A 16,219-nucleotide genomic window follows, 5' to 3' on the forward strand; every position below is an offset into this window, starting at 1 on the left:
TCCTTTCCACTTATTTCTTCCAAAAAAACATCAGGTCGAGTTTTGAAAGTCCCTAAGGTCTTATTGTCTACCACACTACTTAATCACTTATTCCAAGTGTCTATCGTTCTTTTTGTAAAGAAAAACATTCCTGATGTCTGTGTGAAATTTCCCCTTCACACCTTTCCAAGTGTCCCCGTGTACTTGATGAACTAATTAAGTCACCGTCTCGATCCACTGGATTCCCTTCATAATAAACCTTTTACTCTGGTCACCTCTTAATCTTCTTTTGCTTGATATACGTAGATAGATAGATACTTTATTAATCCCTAGGGGAAATTCACATACTCCAGCAGCAGCATACTGATGAAAAACAATATTAAATTAAAGAGTGATAACAATGCAGGTATAACGGACAATAACTGGAATTGAAGAGTCGCATAGTGTGCTGGAGGAACGATCTCCTCAGTCTGTCAGTGGAGCAGGATGGTGACAGCAGTCTGTCGCTGAAGCTGCTCCTCTGTCTGGAGATGATCCTGTTCAGTGGATGCAGTGGATTCTCCATGATTGACAGGAGTCTGCTCAGCGCCCGTCGCTCTGCCATGGATGTCAAACTGTCCAGCTCCGTGCCTACGATAGAGCCTGCCTTCCTCACAAGTTTGTCCAGGCGTGAGGCGTCCCTCTTCTTTATGCTGCCTCCCCAGCACACCACCGAGTAGAAGAGGGTGCTCGCTTCAACCGTCTGGTAGAACATCTGCAGCATCTTATTGCAGATGTTGAAGGACACCAGCCTTGTAAGGAAGTATAGTCATCTCTGTCCTCTCTTACACAGAGCATCAGTATTGGCAGTCCAGTCCAGTTTATCATCCAGCTGCACTCCCAGGTATTTATAGGTCTGAACCCTCTGCTCAGTCACCTCTGATGATCACGGGGTACATGAGGGGCCTGGGCTTAAAAGAAAACACACAAACCAATATTTTTTCCAGCTTTACTTACTTACTTACACAGTGTGAAAAAGCACGAAATGTCAACTTTAATCTCGACATTTCCACTTTAATCACGTAGTTTATTTTGTCATTAAAGTAGAACATCATAAACTTCATCTTAAAATCGTTTATTAGTTTCTCAAATCCCATCGTAACTAAAGTAGCACGTTAAATGCTTTGTTGTGTATTTGTTTTTCTATGTGCTCTATGTGTGTGAATCACTACGTGATTCTTAAACGGGCTTTCTCTTCCTCCGTCAGGACACAGAATCCATTACATTTGTGATATTACAGCTCTGAATAATTAAAATACTGAGATGTATACGTGATATCATTTTCATGATGATGGGAGTTAAAGCACATTATTAAACACGTGAACACGGTGGCGCAGTGATTGTTCATGTCTCATGCAAGATGCTTGCTGTGCCATGCACGACCTTCGATGAAATGCTTTATTACAGAATCACTGTCTTTTTCAAGCGTACTAACCTCCAATTCCTGTCCTTACTTTTTTCCCTCCAAATACCCAATCGCCACACAATCGGCTCTGTAATAGACGTTAAGCCATCTGTAAGCTTACGACGACGATTCTTCAAAACTTTTAAGGAACATCTTTGTAGTACGTGCTTAATTATTCTATCCATCTATCCTTCCAGTGTTGCCACAGCAAGAATACAACGTGAGGCAGGAACAATCCGTGAACGGAGCTCAAGCTCGCTAGTGCTGCGGAACCGTGTAGTTAGTTTTATCTGTATAATATAATAAACATATTTTGCTGTATTTCATCTTAAAATTGATATCATCATCATATGTAATTAAGTGCTTTATAAAGTGGCTCAGGTTGTGCAATATTATAACTGTATCATAAGTACAATTACCTCACTGTAAACTTCCAAGTACTGTACAGACAGTTCTACAAGGAGCGCTTGATGGACTGATTGAGTGCGTTTAGAGTTCTTGGGATGAAACTCTTTCTGAACCGTGAGGTCCGTACAGGAAAGGCTCTGAAGTGTTTGTCGTATGAGAGCAGTTCAAATAGACAGCATGGCTGAGGCAGCGTGTGCTTGAAGCTGTATACTGATAATTCTCTTTCCGATCAGCTGCTGCTGTGATTCACACTCAGATACAGTGATATAAATACTCCGAGTCGTGCAGTGAGAGTAAAATGGAAAAAGATGATCTGCTGTGGCAACTCCTAACGGGAGGAGCTGAAAGAAGAAGGTGCAGTGAGAGTAACAATGCTAAAGCAGTTATGGTATTTAGAATAGTTTGACCGTTCTGTGGACTGTTATATTGTTACACGTTAATTACAATCAGACTCATTAAACTAATAAACAATATGCGGTTAACTTCAGTGTATTTATAAACCCGCATCAGGGATGTGGATCTAAAAAAGAAAGGGTAACCACACAGGAAGAGTAGCACTGCTTTGACACTGGGTGCCGTCAGTCTACAGAACTTGCATACAGAACGCCAGAGTATGAGCTGCAGTGAAAATGCGTGTGTCTTTACGCCAAGTTTAGGTTTTACACATCGCGATTTGATCGTGGAAATGTTCTTAACGCAACATTTCTGTGTGTACGCACCATTTATACATGAGGCCCCAGGACATTCACTTTTGTCTCCTTCAGCCACTGTGTGGTCAGTTTTGCTGGGTGCTTTGGGTCGTTGTCGTGTTGTGAGGTGAACATTCTGCCCATCTTCAACTGTCTGGCAGAGGGTAGCAGGTTTTCCTCAAGAGTTTGACGGGATTTTGCCTCATCGATTTTTTTCCTTCTACCCTAATGAGAGCCCCAGGCCCCCCCGACAACAGGATGCTGCCCCCCTCCATGCTTTACTGTCGGTGTGGTGTGTTGTGGATGGTGAGCTGCATTGGTGTCCCGTTTGGTATTGAGGCCAAATAGTTTGATTTTGGTCTCATCTAAACCATAAGACCTTTTTGCACTTGGCAACAAAATCTTCAAGGTGTATTCTGGCAAAGCTCAAACGAGCCTTAATGTGGCCTTTCTTGAGAAGTGGCTTTTTCCTTGCGGCCCTCCTGAATAAGCCCCAATTGTGGAGCGCTTGTGAAATTGTTAGTCACATCCACACAATGACCACTCTTTGCCATAAAATCCTGTAACTCCTTCAAAGTGGCCGTTGGCCTCTCGGTAGCCTCTCTTACCAGTTTCCTCCTTGATGGACGGCCGGATCCAGGGAGGGTCCTAGTCGTACCAAACACTTCTTTATGATGGACTTCACTGAGCACCTTGGGACTGATAAACCTTTGAGATGTTTTTGTCTCCATCTCCTGCCTTATGTCTGTCCACAACTCTATCCTTGAGATCTTTTGAAAGTGGCTTGTCACCCGTTGTCGGGTGTTTGCTGTCAGTTGCACTACCAAGCAAGGGAATGAACGCTCCAGGAACAGCTTCACTAATCACACTCGTTACAACTGATCACAACTGGGAGGAAGCCAGTAACCGCAATGGAAATGGTGGGCACATACACTGGACTGAGTTTGTTTGGGCTTAATTAATCTCAGGATTTCTTGTTTTTTATTTTTTTTTAATTTTCAGAACTTGTAGCTGTGATATCTTTCACGTGGATGTTATAGATTGCATTGAATCAGTAAAGCTGGAAAAAATATTGGTTTGTGTGTTTTCATTTAGGGCTGTAAAGCAAAAAAAAAATGGGAATACTTTGAAGGGGGGATTCTTTTCTATATGCACTGTAAGTGCCTGTGTGTCCTTGTGGCTGCTATGCTATAAGATGATGCATCACAAACATTGTTAGTTTAAAAATGCATTGTATTAGTCATTCCAACAGATGGCGCATCAGAAACCATTACTGCCTTTTATGAAGCCTATGCCAAATGGCATAAAACAAGAGACATGTACTTTGTATGGTGCCCTGCAAATCTTAACATGGGGCAATGTTTATTACTTAAGATTTCAACCCATCTTAGACGGGTAGCACAGCTAGTAAGATGTACCTGTAAATCACAAATGAACATACACAGGTGTATATGGAAACGGGCTGGATGGAGAGCTGCTGGCTAATTAAAGGGAAACTGATAAGAAAAAAGTGAAGGACAAAGAATTACTCATCCACTTCAGCCTATACGTCATTTTTTTTGGGGGGGTATCTTTAATATCCAAATGAGCTGCCATAACATTTAATAAGATCTGCTGTTGGTGTCTAATTAGTCAATCATTCGGGGTGGAACAAAAAAACTTGTAGGCCCTGCATACCCCTGCTTTAGGAGATTCAAATCCTCTTTTAGGGCATTCAGTCAAAATTGTCAGTGTGTTATGAACGACCTCATTTTGTGCCTGTTTTTTTTTTTTTTTGTATTCCTTTAAACAGCAAAGAAGCTACCAAAAAATGAGCCTGCGAACGCTGCCGGCCCTGCCGGCAGACCCAGAGGAGTGGACCTACAGGAGAACAGTCAGGAGAATCGGAGTCAGTGCTGCGGAAACTGAACTAAGTGGCCTTCCCGGAAGCAGCTGACCAGCCTGTCAACTGGCTGACCGAGCGACCAACACTTGTATGAAGCAAAAAAAAAATCAAATTAAAGACCAGAGCAATCGCACTTAACGGAGAGAGGAAGTGACTGATAGCAGCTCCACGGGGGGGTGATGACTCCATTGAAATGTGTCTACGCTGTACAAATACTAATTCAATTTTATGTCTTAAGTTCCTTTTTTTTTTTTTTTTAATATATGATATGAACTCGCTCTCTGACCCTCTCTAATGGTGGCGGATGCATGTAGCAGTGTCTGTCTCTCTCCTTTTTTCGCTCTTTACCTTGCCCTTCTACATTTTTACAGTTTTCTTGATTATTATTGTTGTACATTTATCGTTGCTGTTCACATTATGAGTACCAGGCTGAAGACAATTCTAGATTAGACCTTCTGTTTTCTTTCTTAATCATTCACGTGTTATGGAGACCACACGCACTTGCGGTAATTAACAGTCATTAAGTACCAATAAGTCATTCGTAGTATTAATGGCAATCTTTAGATCTTTGTAACAAGTGACAACCAAATTGAAAAAAAATAAAATCTAATGAGTATTGCAGAAGAAGATCTCGGGTAAAGCATCTCCTGCCTGAACCTGCTCAACACCTTTACCTAGAAAGTATTTTCTTGCCTCACTTGAACCTGTGTCTTTGTGTGTGTGTGTGTCCATGTTGGCCCAGAGTACTTGTTTGCCATCCTCCTTGCACTTCCAGCTTTTGGTTTATTCTGCCATTGCCTTCACTTTGTGCTAGCGGGGGACCCTCTAGGAGACGCCGCTGCCGCCTTACTGCTGCAAAACTGTAGGGGGAAAGATGGCGGGCAGGGTGAGGCCTAGTGAGATGCTTTGTCGATTTAAATAAAACGTATGCTTAAAGATTATTTAATTGAATTGTAGGATGTAAAAAAAAAAAAAAACAGAAAAAACAATAAATGACTTGTGAGCACACTGAGCTAAGCTGTCTCGTCTCTGCAGTAAGTGACCTTGATTTTTGATTGGGGGATTTACAGTCGTGTTGGCATCCTGGTGCCATTAATAATTGATGGGTCTGGCCTGGTGAATGGCTCCTCTTGTGTAGTTTGTGTGTGTGTGTGTGTGTGTGTTGACAAGCTCAGGGCAAATTTGCAGGCTTACATGTGCTATCGGATATACACTGTGTGCACAATTATCAGGCAAGTGAGTATTTTGAGCATATCATCATTTTTAATGCGTATATTCCAACTCCAAGCTGTATTAACTTGAATGCTTATTGGATTTAAGCGGGTCAGGTGATGTGTATTTGTGTAATGAGGGAGGGTGTGGCCTAAGGAGATCAACACCCTATATCAAGGTGTGCAGAATTATTAGGCAGCTAGTTTTCCTCGGGCAAAATGGGCCAAAAAAGAGATTTAACTGACTCTGAAAAGTCAAAAATTGTAAAAAGTCTTTCAGAGGGATGCAGCACTTTTGGAATTGCTAAGATATTGGTGTGTGATCACAGAACCATCAAACATTTTGTTGCAAATAGTCAACAGGGTCGCAAGAAACGTGTTGAGAACAAAAGACGCAAATTAGCTGCCAAAGATTTGAGAAGAATCAAACGTGAAGCTACCAGGAACCCATTATCCTCCAGTACTTTCATATTCCAGAGCTGCAACCTACCTGGAGTGCCCAGAAGTACAAGGTGTTCAGTGCTCAAAGACATGGCCAAGGTAAGGAGGGCTGAAACCCAACCACCACTGAACAAGAAACATAAGTTGAAACGTCAAAACTGGGCCAAGAAATATCTGAAGACAGATTTTTTCAAAGGTTTTATGGACCGATGAGATGAGAGTGACTCTTGATGGACCAGATGGATGGACCTGTGGATCAGTAATGGGCACAGAGCTCCACTCCAACGTGGAGGTGGGGTACTGGTATGAGCTGGTATTTTTAAAGATGAGCTAGTTGGACCTTTTAGCATTGAAGATGAACTCAAAATCAACTCCCAAACCTACTGCCAGTTTTTCAAGACACTTTCTTCAAACAGTGATACAGGAAAAAGACCCTGATTTTTATGCAGGCCAATGCTCCATCACTTGCATCGAAGTTCACCACTGCGTGGCCAGCCAGTAAAGGCCTTAAAGATGAAGGAATAATGACATGGCCCCCCTTCCTCATCTGACCTAAACCCTATCGAGAACTTGTGGGCACTTCTTAAACGCTAGATTTACGGGGAGAAAAACAATCCACCTCTCTGAAGAGTGTCTGGGAGGCTGTAGTCACTGCTCCACAAAAAGCTGATCGTCAACAGATCAAGAAACTGACAGACTCCATGAATGGAAAGGCTTAGGACTGTTATTGGAAAGAAGGGTGGCTATATTGGTCATTGATTGATTGATTGATTTTTTTTGAAATGTCAGAGATGTTTATTTGTAAATTTTGAGGTGTGTTTATTATTCTCACTATAACAGATGAAAAGAAACAAGTGAGATGGGAAAATTTTCATTTTTCCTTTAGTTGCATAATAAATCTGCACACTAATAGTTGCCTAATAATTGTGCGCACATATGTATTCCCCTGATGATGTTCACACTCACATTTCCGTTGTGAAACATTCAGGTTTCAGGTTTATTAACATTTTGGATTGACTGATAGCACTGTGTTTGTTCCATATTAAAATGAATCCTCAAAAATACAACTTGCCTAATAATTGTGCACACAGTGTACAGTGGATGCAAGATTCCAAGTCGGATATTCCACATGAGCACTGTACAAATGGAGAGTTACAAGCTGAATGATTTGAAGAAAACAAAGATCTGCATATTCTCCATGTTGTGGTGTGATGCTGCCCTTTCACCTTAGTCATTTGTATAAACTAAAATTTATAAGCAGCCAAATTGCATTTGAAGCACGTCTAATATGTTCAGTTTGCTCTTTATATCCTTGGAAAATTTCACTTTATCTTCAATTGTTTTTTATTTTTTTCTTCTTTTGCAGACTAAATAAATCGAGAGCGACCTCGCGTTTCTCCAGATAATCCGACCGGACACCCCTATGAACGCACTAAAGTGGGAAGGTTAAAACGTCACAACTCGGGAGCTCTGAATAGTCAGCTGGCACGCTAATGTGGCATTACAGGAGGTGTTAAGATGGCTGTGCGTAGCAAACAGAACAAAGCACGCCTGACAGATAAGAGGCGGCCATTCGGCACATCAGGTTCGTGGGTTAACTTGGAGGTTTGTGGGGGGGGGTCTGCAAAAGTTAGTCCTGGAGCACTGGCAGGTTTCTGCTCCATCCCTAATTGTAAATGAGAAGCCCGTTCTTGCTGTTAATTCTTCCGCATCATTTTTTTTAATGTTTCATTTTAATCATCTCGCTTATTCAGATTCCGTGCATCTCATTGCTCAGTTTAGTCCTAAACTGCAGCATTTGGTATTTTTAATTAAATTAGATCAACTTCATTCGTCCCATGGGGAACTGCATGGCCCCTTATTAGCAATGAGATGCAAATGGCAGAGGAAACAATAGCACCCCACCTAACTTGCTTCCATTTGCACACATGAACTGTCTGGTTTAATAAACAGAAACAGAAAAGAAGTGAAGGACTGAGAATCACTCATCCACTTCAAACCACAAATCATTTGGGTGACATCCTTGGATATGCTAAACCAGGGGTGCCCAACTCGGGTCCCAGAGGGCTGCAGGGGTTGCTGGTTTTCATTCTCGCCCTTAAATAGTGACTCTGGTTTTACTGCTAATTAACTCCTTTTGAGCTAATTTTCATTGACTTGCTCTTGAAGACTCGGGCCCCTCAATTGTTTCTTTTTCTTTAATTAGCTGCCAAACAGCCATGAGCTACAAAATGAGGCAAAACGTGAGCAGCAAAGTCTGTCCATCATGCAGTATCTGAAAATAAAGAAAGATGAGGGTCTCAGGAATGTCGCTCTGCTCAGGTCCACAAAACATTCTAACAGCACTCTTAGAAAAGTAAAGAGAAAATCAACAATTCTGGAAATGTCTGCTATTGCACAATGAGAGCAGCAGCAAGCCATGGAATTACAGAGCGAGTTTAATTAACAAGAAGAATCGGCGTCTGATTATACAGCTGGTTGGAGTTTGAGGCCCTGACTTCGGTGGTCTTCTGTTGGCTCCCTCACTTCACATTTCATTTCTGTTTGGGTGCCATTTAAGGAAAGAAATGAAGCAATTCAGGGGAACAAATCCTAAAGAATGACTCAATTAAAATGAAAGGAAATGGAGTTAAATAGCCACAAAAATGGTCACCAATTAAGAAAAGGGTTACAATGAAAACCTGCAGCCCACTGGGGCCCTTTAGGACCGGAGTTGGGGACCCCTGCACTAAAAGAATAAGCTGATATGGCAGAACCATAAAATTAATATATATATATATATACACTCAGCAAAAAAAGAAACGTCCCTTTTCCAGGACTGTGTATTTCAACAATAATGTTTTAAAAATCCAAATAACTTTCCAGATCTTCATTGTAAAGGGTTTAAACAATGTTTTCCATGCATGTTCAATTAACCCTAATCAATTAATTAACATGCACCTGTGGAATGGTCGTTAAGACCTTTAACAGCTTACAGAAAGTAGGCATTTAAGGTCACAGTTCTAAAAACGCAGGACACTAAAGAGACTTGTCTACCGACTGTGAAAAACACCCAAAGAAAGATGCCCAGGGTCCCTGCTCATCTGCGTGAACGTGCATTAGGCATGCTGCAGGGAGGCATGAGGACTGCTGATGTGGCTAGGGCAATAAATTGCCATGTCCGCACTGTGAGACGCTAAGACAGCGGGAGACAGGAAGGACAGCTGATCATCCTCGCAGTGGAAGACCACGTGTAACAACACCTGCACAGGATCGGTACATCCGAATATTACACCTGCGTGACAGGTACAGGATGGCCACAACAACTGCCGAGTCACACCAGGAACACACAATCCCTCCATCAGTGCTCAGACTGTCCGCAATAGGCTGAGAGAGGCTGGACTGAGGGCTTGTAAGCCTGTTGTAAGGCAGGTCCTTACCAGACATCACCAGCAACAACGCCGCCTATGGGCACAAACCCACCTTCGCTGGACCAGACAGGAGTGGCAAAAAGTGCTCTTCACTGATGAGTCACGGTTTTGTCTCACCAGGGGTGATGGACGGATTCGTGTTTATCGTCAAGGAATTGAGCACGTCTGGGACCTGTTGGATGCAGGGTGAGGGCTAGGGCTATTCCCCCCAGAAATGTCCAGGAACTTGCAGGTGCCTTGGTGGAAGAGTGAGGTAACATCTCACAGCAAGAACTGACAAATCTGGTCCAGTCCATGAGGAGGAGATGCACTGCAGTACTTCAAGCAGCTGGTGGCCACACCACATACTGACTGGTACTTTTGATTTTGAGCCTCCCTTCATTCAGGGACACATTGTGAAACATTTTTAGTTTATGTCTTATGGTGTTGACTCTTTTAGTGTTCATACAAATATTTACACATTAAGTTTACTGAAAGTAAAACAGTTGAAAGTCAGAGGACGTTTCTTTTTTGCTGAGTGTGTGTGTGTGTGTATATATATATATATATATATATATATATATATATATATATATATATATATATATATATATAACAAAATTGGCAAGGATTGATGTGTGACTAGGCAGTCGGGTTGAAACAAAAACCTGCAGCTACTATGGCCCTTCAGAACCATCTTTGCAGACCCCTGGTTCAGAGGATTCATACCCTTTTTGGAGTTTTCAGTTCAAACGTCATGCTGTTAAAATAAATTTTGTGGCTAAAGGAAGTTTCAGTATTGAAGCATTAAAACAATCTGGATGTGAACAGGCCAGTCAGCCCATCAAAGCTCACCAGTCCATCCATCCATCCATTTTCCAACCCGCTGAATCCGAACACAGGGTCACGGGGGCCCACTGGAGCCAATCCCAGCCAACACAGGAACCAATCCTGGGCAGGGTGCCAATCCACCGCAGGACACACACACAAACACACCCACACTAGGGCCAATTTAGAATCGCCAATCCACCTAACCGGCATGCCTTTGGACTGTGGGAGGAAACCCACGCAGACACGGGGAGAACAAGCAAACTCCACGCAGGGAGGACCTGGGAAGCGAACCTGGGTCTCCTAACTGCGAGGCAGCAGCGCTACCACTGAGCCACCGTGCCGCCCAGCTCGTCAGTCCTGTCCACTGAATTTCTCTGAAAGTCCTTAACGTCTTACTGTCTACCACACTACTTGGTCGCTTATTCCAATTGTCTGTCATTCTTTGTGTGAAGAAAGACGTAATAATGTTTGTGTGAAATTGTGTGAAAAGTTTCCAGCTGTGTCCCCGTGTTCTTGATGAACTCATTTTAAAGTCGCTGTCTCGATCCACTGGACTAATTCCCTTCATAATTTTAAACACTGTAGTCAGGTCTCCTCTTTTTTTGCGTTCATTAATGGTAAGGTGGTTGCCATCACCACAGTTTAAATCCTAGAACAGTTTTAAATCCTTTTGAAAAGGGAAAGTTGAACACACTCTGGTAGTGCCCTCTGCTGGCTGAATGAGGCTAATTCAGTCCGATTATGGACTGTCTCCCAAGTAAAATTGGCCTTTCTGGATTAGCAAATTAAAAACTGCAGCATTTGCTATTTTTAATTAAATTAAATCAACTTCATTCGTCCCATGGGGAACTGCATGGCCCCTTATTAGCAATGAGATGCAAATGGCAGAGGAAACAATAGCACCCCACCTAACTTGCTTCCATTTGCACACATGAACTGTCTGGCTTAATAAACAGAAACAGAAAAGAAGTAAAGGACTGAGAATCACTCATCCACTTCAAACCACAAATCATTTGGGTGACATCCTTGGATATGCTAAACCAGGGGTGCCCAACTCGGGTCCCAGAGGGCTGCAGGGGTTGCTGGTTTTCATTCTCGCCCTTAAATAGTGACTCTGGTTTTACTGCTAATTAACTCCTTTTGAGCTAATTTTCATTGACTTGCTCTTGAAGACTCGGGCCCCTCAATTGTTTCTTTTTCTTTAATTAGCTGCCAAACAGCCATGAGCTACAAAATGAGGCAAAACGTGAGCGGCAAAGTCTGTCCATCATGCAGTATCTGAAAATAAAGAAAGATGAGGGTCTCAGGAATGTCGATCTCGACTGTCTCGATCCACTGGACTAATTCCCTTCATAATTTTAAACACTTTAGTCAGGTCTCCTCTAAAATCTTTTTTTGCATTCATTAATGGTAAGGTGGTTGCCATCACCACAGTTTAAATCCCAGAACAGTTTTAAATCCTTTTGAACAGGGAAAGTTGAACACACTCTGGTGGTGCCCTCTGCTGGCTGAATGAGGCTAATTCAGTCCGATTATGGACTGTCTCCCAAGTAAAATTGGCCTTTCTGGATTAGCAAATGGTGAAGTTATCCTACCATCCCTTTTGTTTTTTGTTTTTTTTAAAGCTGTATTAATATTTAAATCTCACTTTCAAAAGAGACAATACATTCCAAAAGTATTCAAACCCCTTCACTTTCTTTACATTTTTATGTCGTGTCACAGCTATGTGCTAAAATCGTTTCAGTTCATTTTTTGTTTACGTGAATGAAACAACATTCAAAATTCCAGAATGACAAAACAGAAACAGGAGGCGAGGAATTTATTAAACTAAGGGGCTCTGCCCCCTTGCTTGCTTCGTTTGCCAACCCCCAGGTGGGCACTAGGCACTTCGCGGCTCTACAATTTAAACAGATTATTTTCATGGGAATTGTTACATATGCATAATAATCTATTTTACATTACAGCAAGTAATTAACCATAGTAAAACATGATAAACTGAAAGAAAATTGTTTCATGTTGCGTTACAGGTATTCGTTGTGTTAAACGTTTTTGTTCTGTTTGAAATTAACACACAAGTACTTTTTGAACTTGCACTTTTACTGTAAAATTTCAGTAAAAAAAAATTAACCTTTAGTCAACATCGCATTGAATTTTGATTCTGTGTTTGGACTTGCATCGTGACAACGCAACGTATAACTGCCCGTGAGTGAATATCGTTTCTTTTTCTCTCTAATAAATAAACTGACTTTTTCGAATGCATGTCCCTGTGATTTGTTGACTATCATAGCAAAAGCTATTCTAACAGGAAACTGTAAACGTTTTAATATGAATGGCATATCGAGATCTCCTTTGGTGTCTAATGTTATCCCTCTGACGATGGACCACATTACCTTTCATGTCGCCTGTTAAAATTTTACATGTTTAGAATTGTTCGACCAATTTTCAATACGACTAATATCGTCCCATTGCATAGCCCATCACTCAGATTATAAATTACATGATAACATTACGATACGTCCTTCTTTCAACAGTAATTCGTGCGTTGTAAGACCAAACGTGTTAACGGTTGTAGATACTCTTTGTGATTATTGTAAGTTGATGTTTTCATCTTCTGCACCATCGCCACCAACTGTTCCTGCATAGTCTGTTGATACGCATTTGACCAATTTGCAGTGTAACCGATTGACAATTTTCGCGTTAATTCGTTTGAATTCATCGTTTCTCTGTGCTAGGATTGCCCGTGTACTCATTTCTTCTGTTGATAACCCTTCGGGATTAAATTCTTTCGCCAGCCCACCGCAGGAAATCAAAGGCACTGTAGTTTTAATTTGGATGCACAGTTCAACGAAATTGCATTTCTCCAGGGTCAAAGTACAAACACAGAGAAAGTGCATGTTATACATCAACAGACAGACATAATAGACAGCATGGACAGACAGAATATACTGCAATGCCACTGGACAAGTGTCACAAACTAGTGTGACAAAAGGCAAGCAGTCCTTTTAAGGCTATCGAACCAACTCAGAGTCATGTGAAGAACACCATTGTGGCATTCAGCACCGACGCTACAATATGTATAATCCAACAGAAGACATTGGTGAATGCTTGTAAAGTGTTCAAGTGATGAAAACCATTAATATAATGCACAGACAGAAGAGTAGTTTAGGAGCTGTGAGGTTCTGACTATGTGTGTTCAGTCTGTGTGTGTGTTCAGGAGTTTAACAGACCCACTAGGTCAGCATGTTGTGTGCTGTTAGTAGGACTTGAGTAATCTGATGGCCAGTAGAAACTCCTACCGAGTCTGGCAGTCTTGCACTGCATACTGTGGTAAGCGTTTGCCAGAGGGCATGGACTGGGTGTGTGTGGCTGTCTGCCGATCTTAGTAGCTCTCCTAAGGCAATGTGACAAGTGCAGATCTTGTATAGACGAGAGATTTTTTTCCTCTGCTGTCCTCGCTACTCTCTCGTATTCCTTTATTCGCCATATACAATTTCTTGTATTAAGAATTTGTCACTTTTCTCATATCCCAACTTACCCTCTAGAGAGTTTCGAGGTCAGAGTGCAGGGGTCAGCTATGTGTACAGTGCCCATGGAGGTCAAGGGCCGAATGGAGTAGCAGTCTTTCTGTCACTGCTGGGATTTGGACCAACAACTTTTGAGTTACCAGCTTAGATCCTTTAGCCAGAGGGCCATCTTATGGTAGATAGATATGAAAGACAATATGCAGTATAACACAGAGAGCGCTAACGCATGAAAGGCACTAGATAACAGATAAATAGACAGTATAACAAAGAGGTAAGAAATGAAAGGCACTATATAACATAGATGGACACTGTATAACAGATTGAAAAATGGATAAGACATGACAGGCACTATATCTATCTATCTATCTATCTATCTAACAGAGATACGTAGGAATGAACGGTGCTATATGACTGCTAGATACATAGCTTGATAAAAACTGTATAAGAGAAATAGAAAGATAGATGAGACATGAAAGGCACTATATAACAGATAGATAGACACTGTATAACGAGCACCTGCAGCACTTCCGGGTGGGCTATAAGAGGAACCTGCAGCCATAGACATATATAGATAGACCCCACATTCACTGTGTTGCCCAGTCGACATGACACGTCGGCGCATCCGTCATACTGCGAGTGGCAAAAGTGCCATTTAAACTAATACAGGTAGACATGGAAACCGGGTTTTCTGATGAAAAAACAATAATGTTTAAAACAGTATCGTATACATACAACAGATTTAGGCAAATCGTTTAAATGCAATTATTTATATCCACTTATACATTAATAATGGCAATTATTCAATAATAATAATTATTATTATTAAATAATTCCTCCCATATAAGTAACATTTCTCGGACTGCCTTCTTCCATCTCCGAAACATTTCTGGACTTCGTCCTGTTCTTACCCAACACAGCACTGAAGTATCGTTAATGAGTCACAAGTCGCCTCACGTATAGATTACTGTAATGCTAGTCTATCTGGCATCCCATAAAAACGTATCCATCGCTTACAACTTCTTCAAAATTCTGCTGCCAGGATAATAACCTGCTGTTCTAAATCCACTGAACATATCACACCGATTCTCCCTCAACTTCACTGGCTCCCTGTTCACTACAGAATACAATACTAAATACCGCTCTGAACATTTAAAGCTCTCCACAACCTCCCTGATCTCCTCCAGACTTTCACTCCTCTCACTCACTCAGATCCTGTCATTTGAGAGTATTCAGTCTGACAATATGGCGCAGCCTCAGTTTGTGAAAGTCACACACAACTAAAGACATGAGCATGAAATGATGGCTGTTAATTTCAAACTGTGTTTCCTCGATGTGCTCCTTGAGAAAAACCACATATTCTGAACCAATCTCAGCCCAAACAAACTGACTGATCAGATCCACTGACAGCTTGCCCTAATGTCGACTGGCAGATAACACACTCAGCTATTTGCACCACCTTGACTGGACCCTCAGAAGGAATCATCAGACCTCCTTTGTTTTTTAATGTGAGTGAGTGGTAGCTTTGATCATATGACGTCGGTACAGCATCTGTCACCAGACTAGCATGGCACACATCATAGGACAGCTTTCTCAAAATCCCGTCTAAGGGTTACCTGACCTCCTACTGCTTCCTGAAGTGGATTTCTTTGGGAAACCTTCAGAGTTTGAGAAATGTTACCAGCTAACAACAGTCTACATTGTTAGTGACTAAATACGTTTAGCCAAAACGTTGTTTGGAGGCTCACTTGAGCACATAAATGCATCGCTTTGCTAGTTTAGCCTGGTGTAGTTAAAGTTAAGATTATAAAATGAGATTTTCAAATGGCCAAATATAATCAATCAATCAATCAACATTTATTTATATAGCACATATTCATACAAAAAAATGTAGCTCAAAGTGCTTTACAAAATGAATAGAAAAATAGAAGACACAATAAAAAATAAAAATAAGTCAACATTAATTAATACAGAATAAATGTAAGGTCTAATGGCCAGGGAGGACAGAAAAAACAAACCAAAAAAAAAAACTCCAGATGGCTGGAGAAAAAAAAATTCTGCAGGGGTTCCAGACCAAGTGACCACCCAGTCCCCTCTGGGCAATCTACCTAACATAAATCAAACAGTCCTCTTTGTATTTAGGGTTTTAATGGAAGGACCTGACGATGATGGTCACCAAAATAATAATAAAAATAACCAAAATAATTGTTCAGCCCTACGTATGAAATGTAATCCCCCAGGATCTGGTTTGGAGCGTACAGCGGTTTGTAAAATCCCAAGCAGAACATCGGTGAGGCATCTTTATCCATTACTTCACTCCACAGTAGTGCCACTCGCAATATGGCGGCGACGTTGACGTACGATGCTGCTGGTTGATGTGGCGTCCAGTAATTCTATGCCTTCAGCCACTACTCGGTACGC

General features: G+C 41.5%; 2 protein-coding genes across 3 annotated transcripts in view; both read left to right on the forward strand.

The window, feature by feature from the left end:
- The window catches only part of rab5c (RAB5C, member RAS oncogene family), a 77,689-nt gene extending 72,272 nt beyond the window's left edge, over positions 1-5,417 (forward strand). For both annotated transcript variants that reach the window (XM_039740790.1, XM_039740791.1), the window contains exon 6: positions 4,313-5,417. In XM_039740790.1, the coding sequence (XP_039596724.1) occupies positions 4,313-4,428 (116 nt within the window). In that variant the 3' untranslated portion in view covers positions 4,429-5,417. The remainder of the gene's footprint in view (positions 1-4,312) is intronic.
- A 1,694-nt stretch (positions 5,418-7,111) lies between these two features.
- kat2a (K(lysine) acetyltransferase 2A) overlaps positions 7,112-16,219 on the forward strand; it is a 75,619-nt gene continuing 66,511 nt past the window's right edge. Inside the window, exon 1 of the mRNA XM_039739283.1 lies at positions 7,112-7,642. The gene's annotated coding sequence lies outside the window, so the exon portion shown is untranslated. The remainder of the gene's footprint in view (positions 7,643-16,219) is intronic.

Source organism: Polypterus senegalus, chromosome 17 (assembly GCF_016835505.1).
Source record: "Polypterus senegalus isolate Bchr_013 chromosome 17, ASM1683550v1, whole genome shotgun sequence".
NCBI lineage: Eukaryota > Metazoa > Chordata > Cladistia > Polypteriformes > Polypteridae > Polypterus > Polypterus senegalus.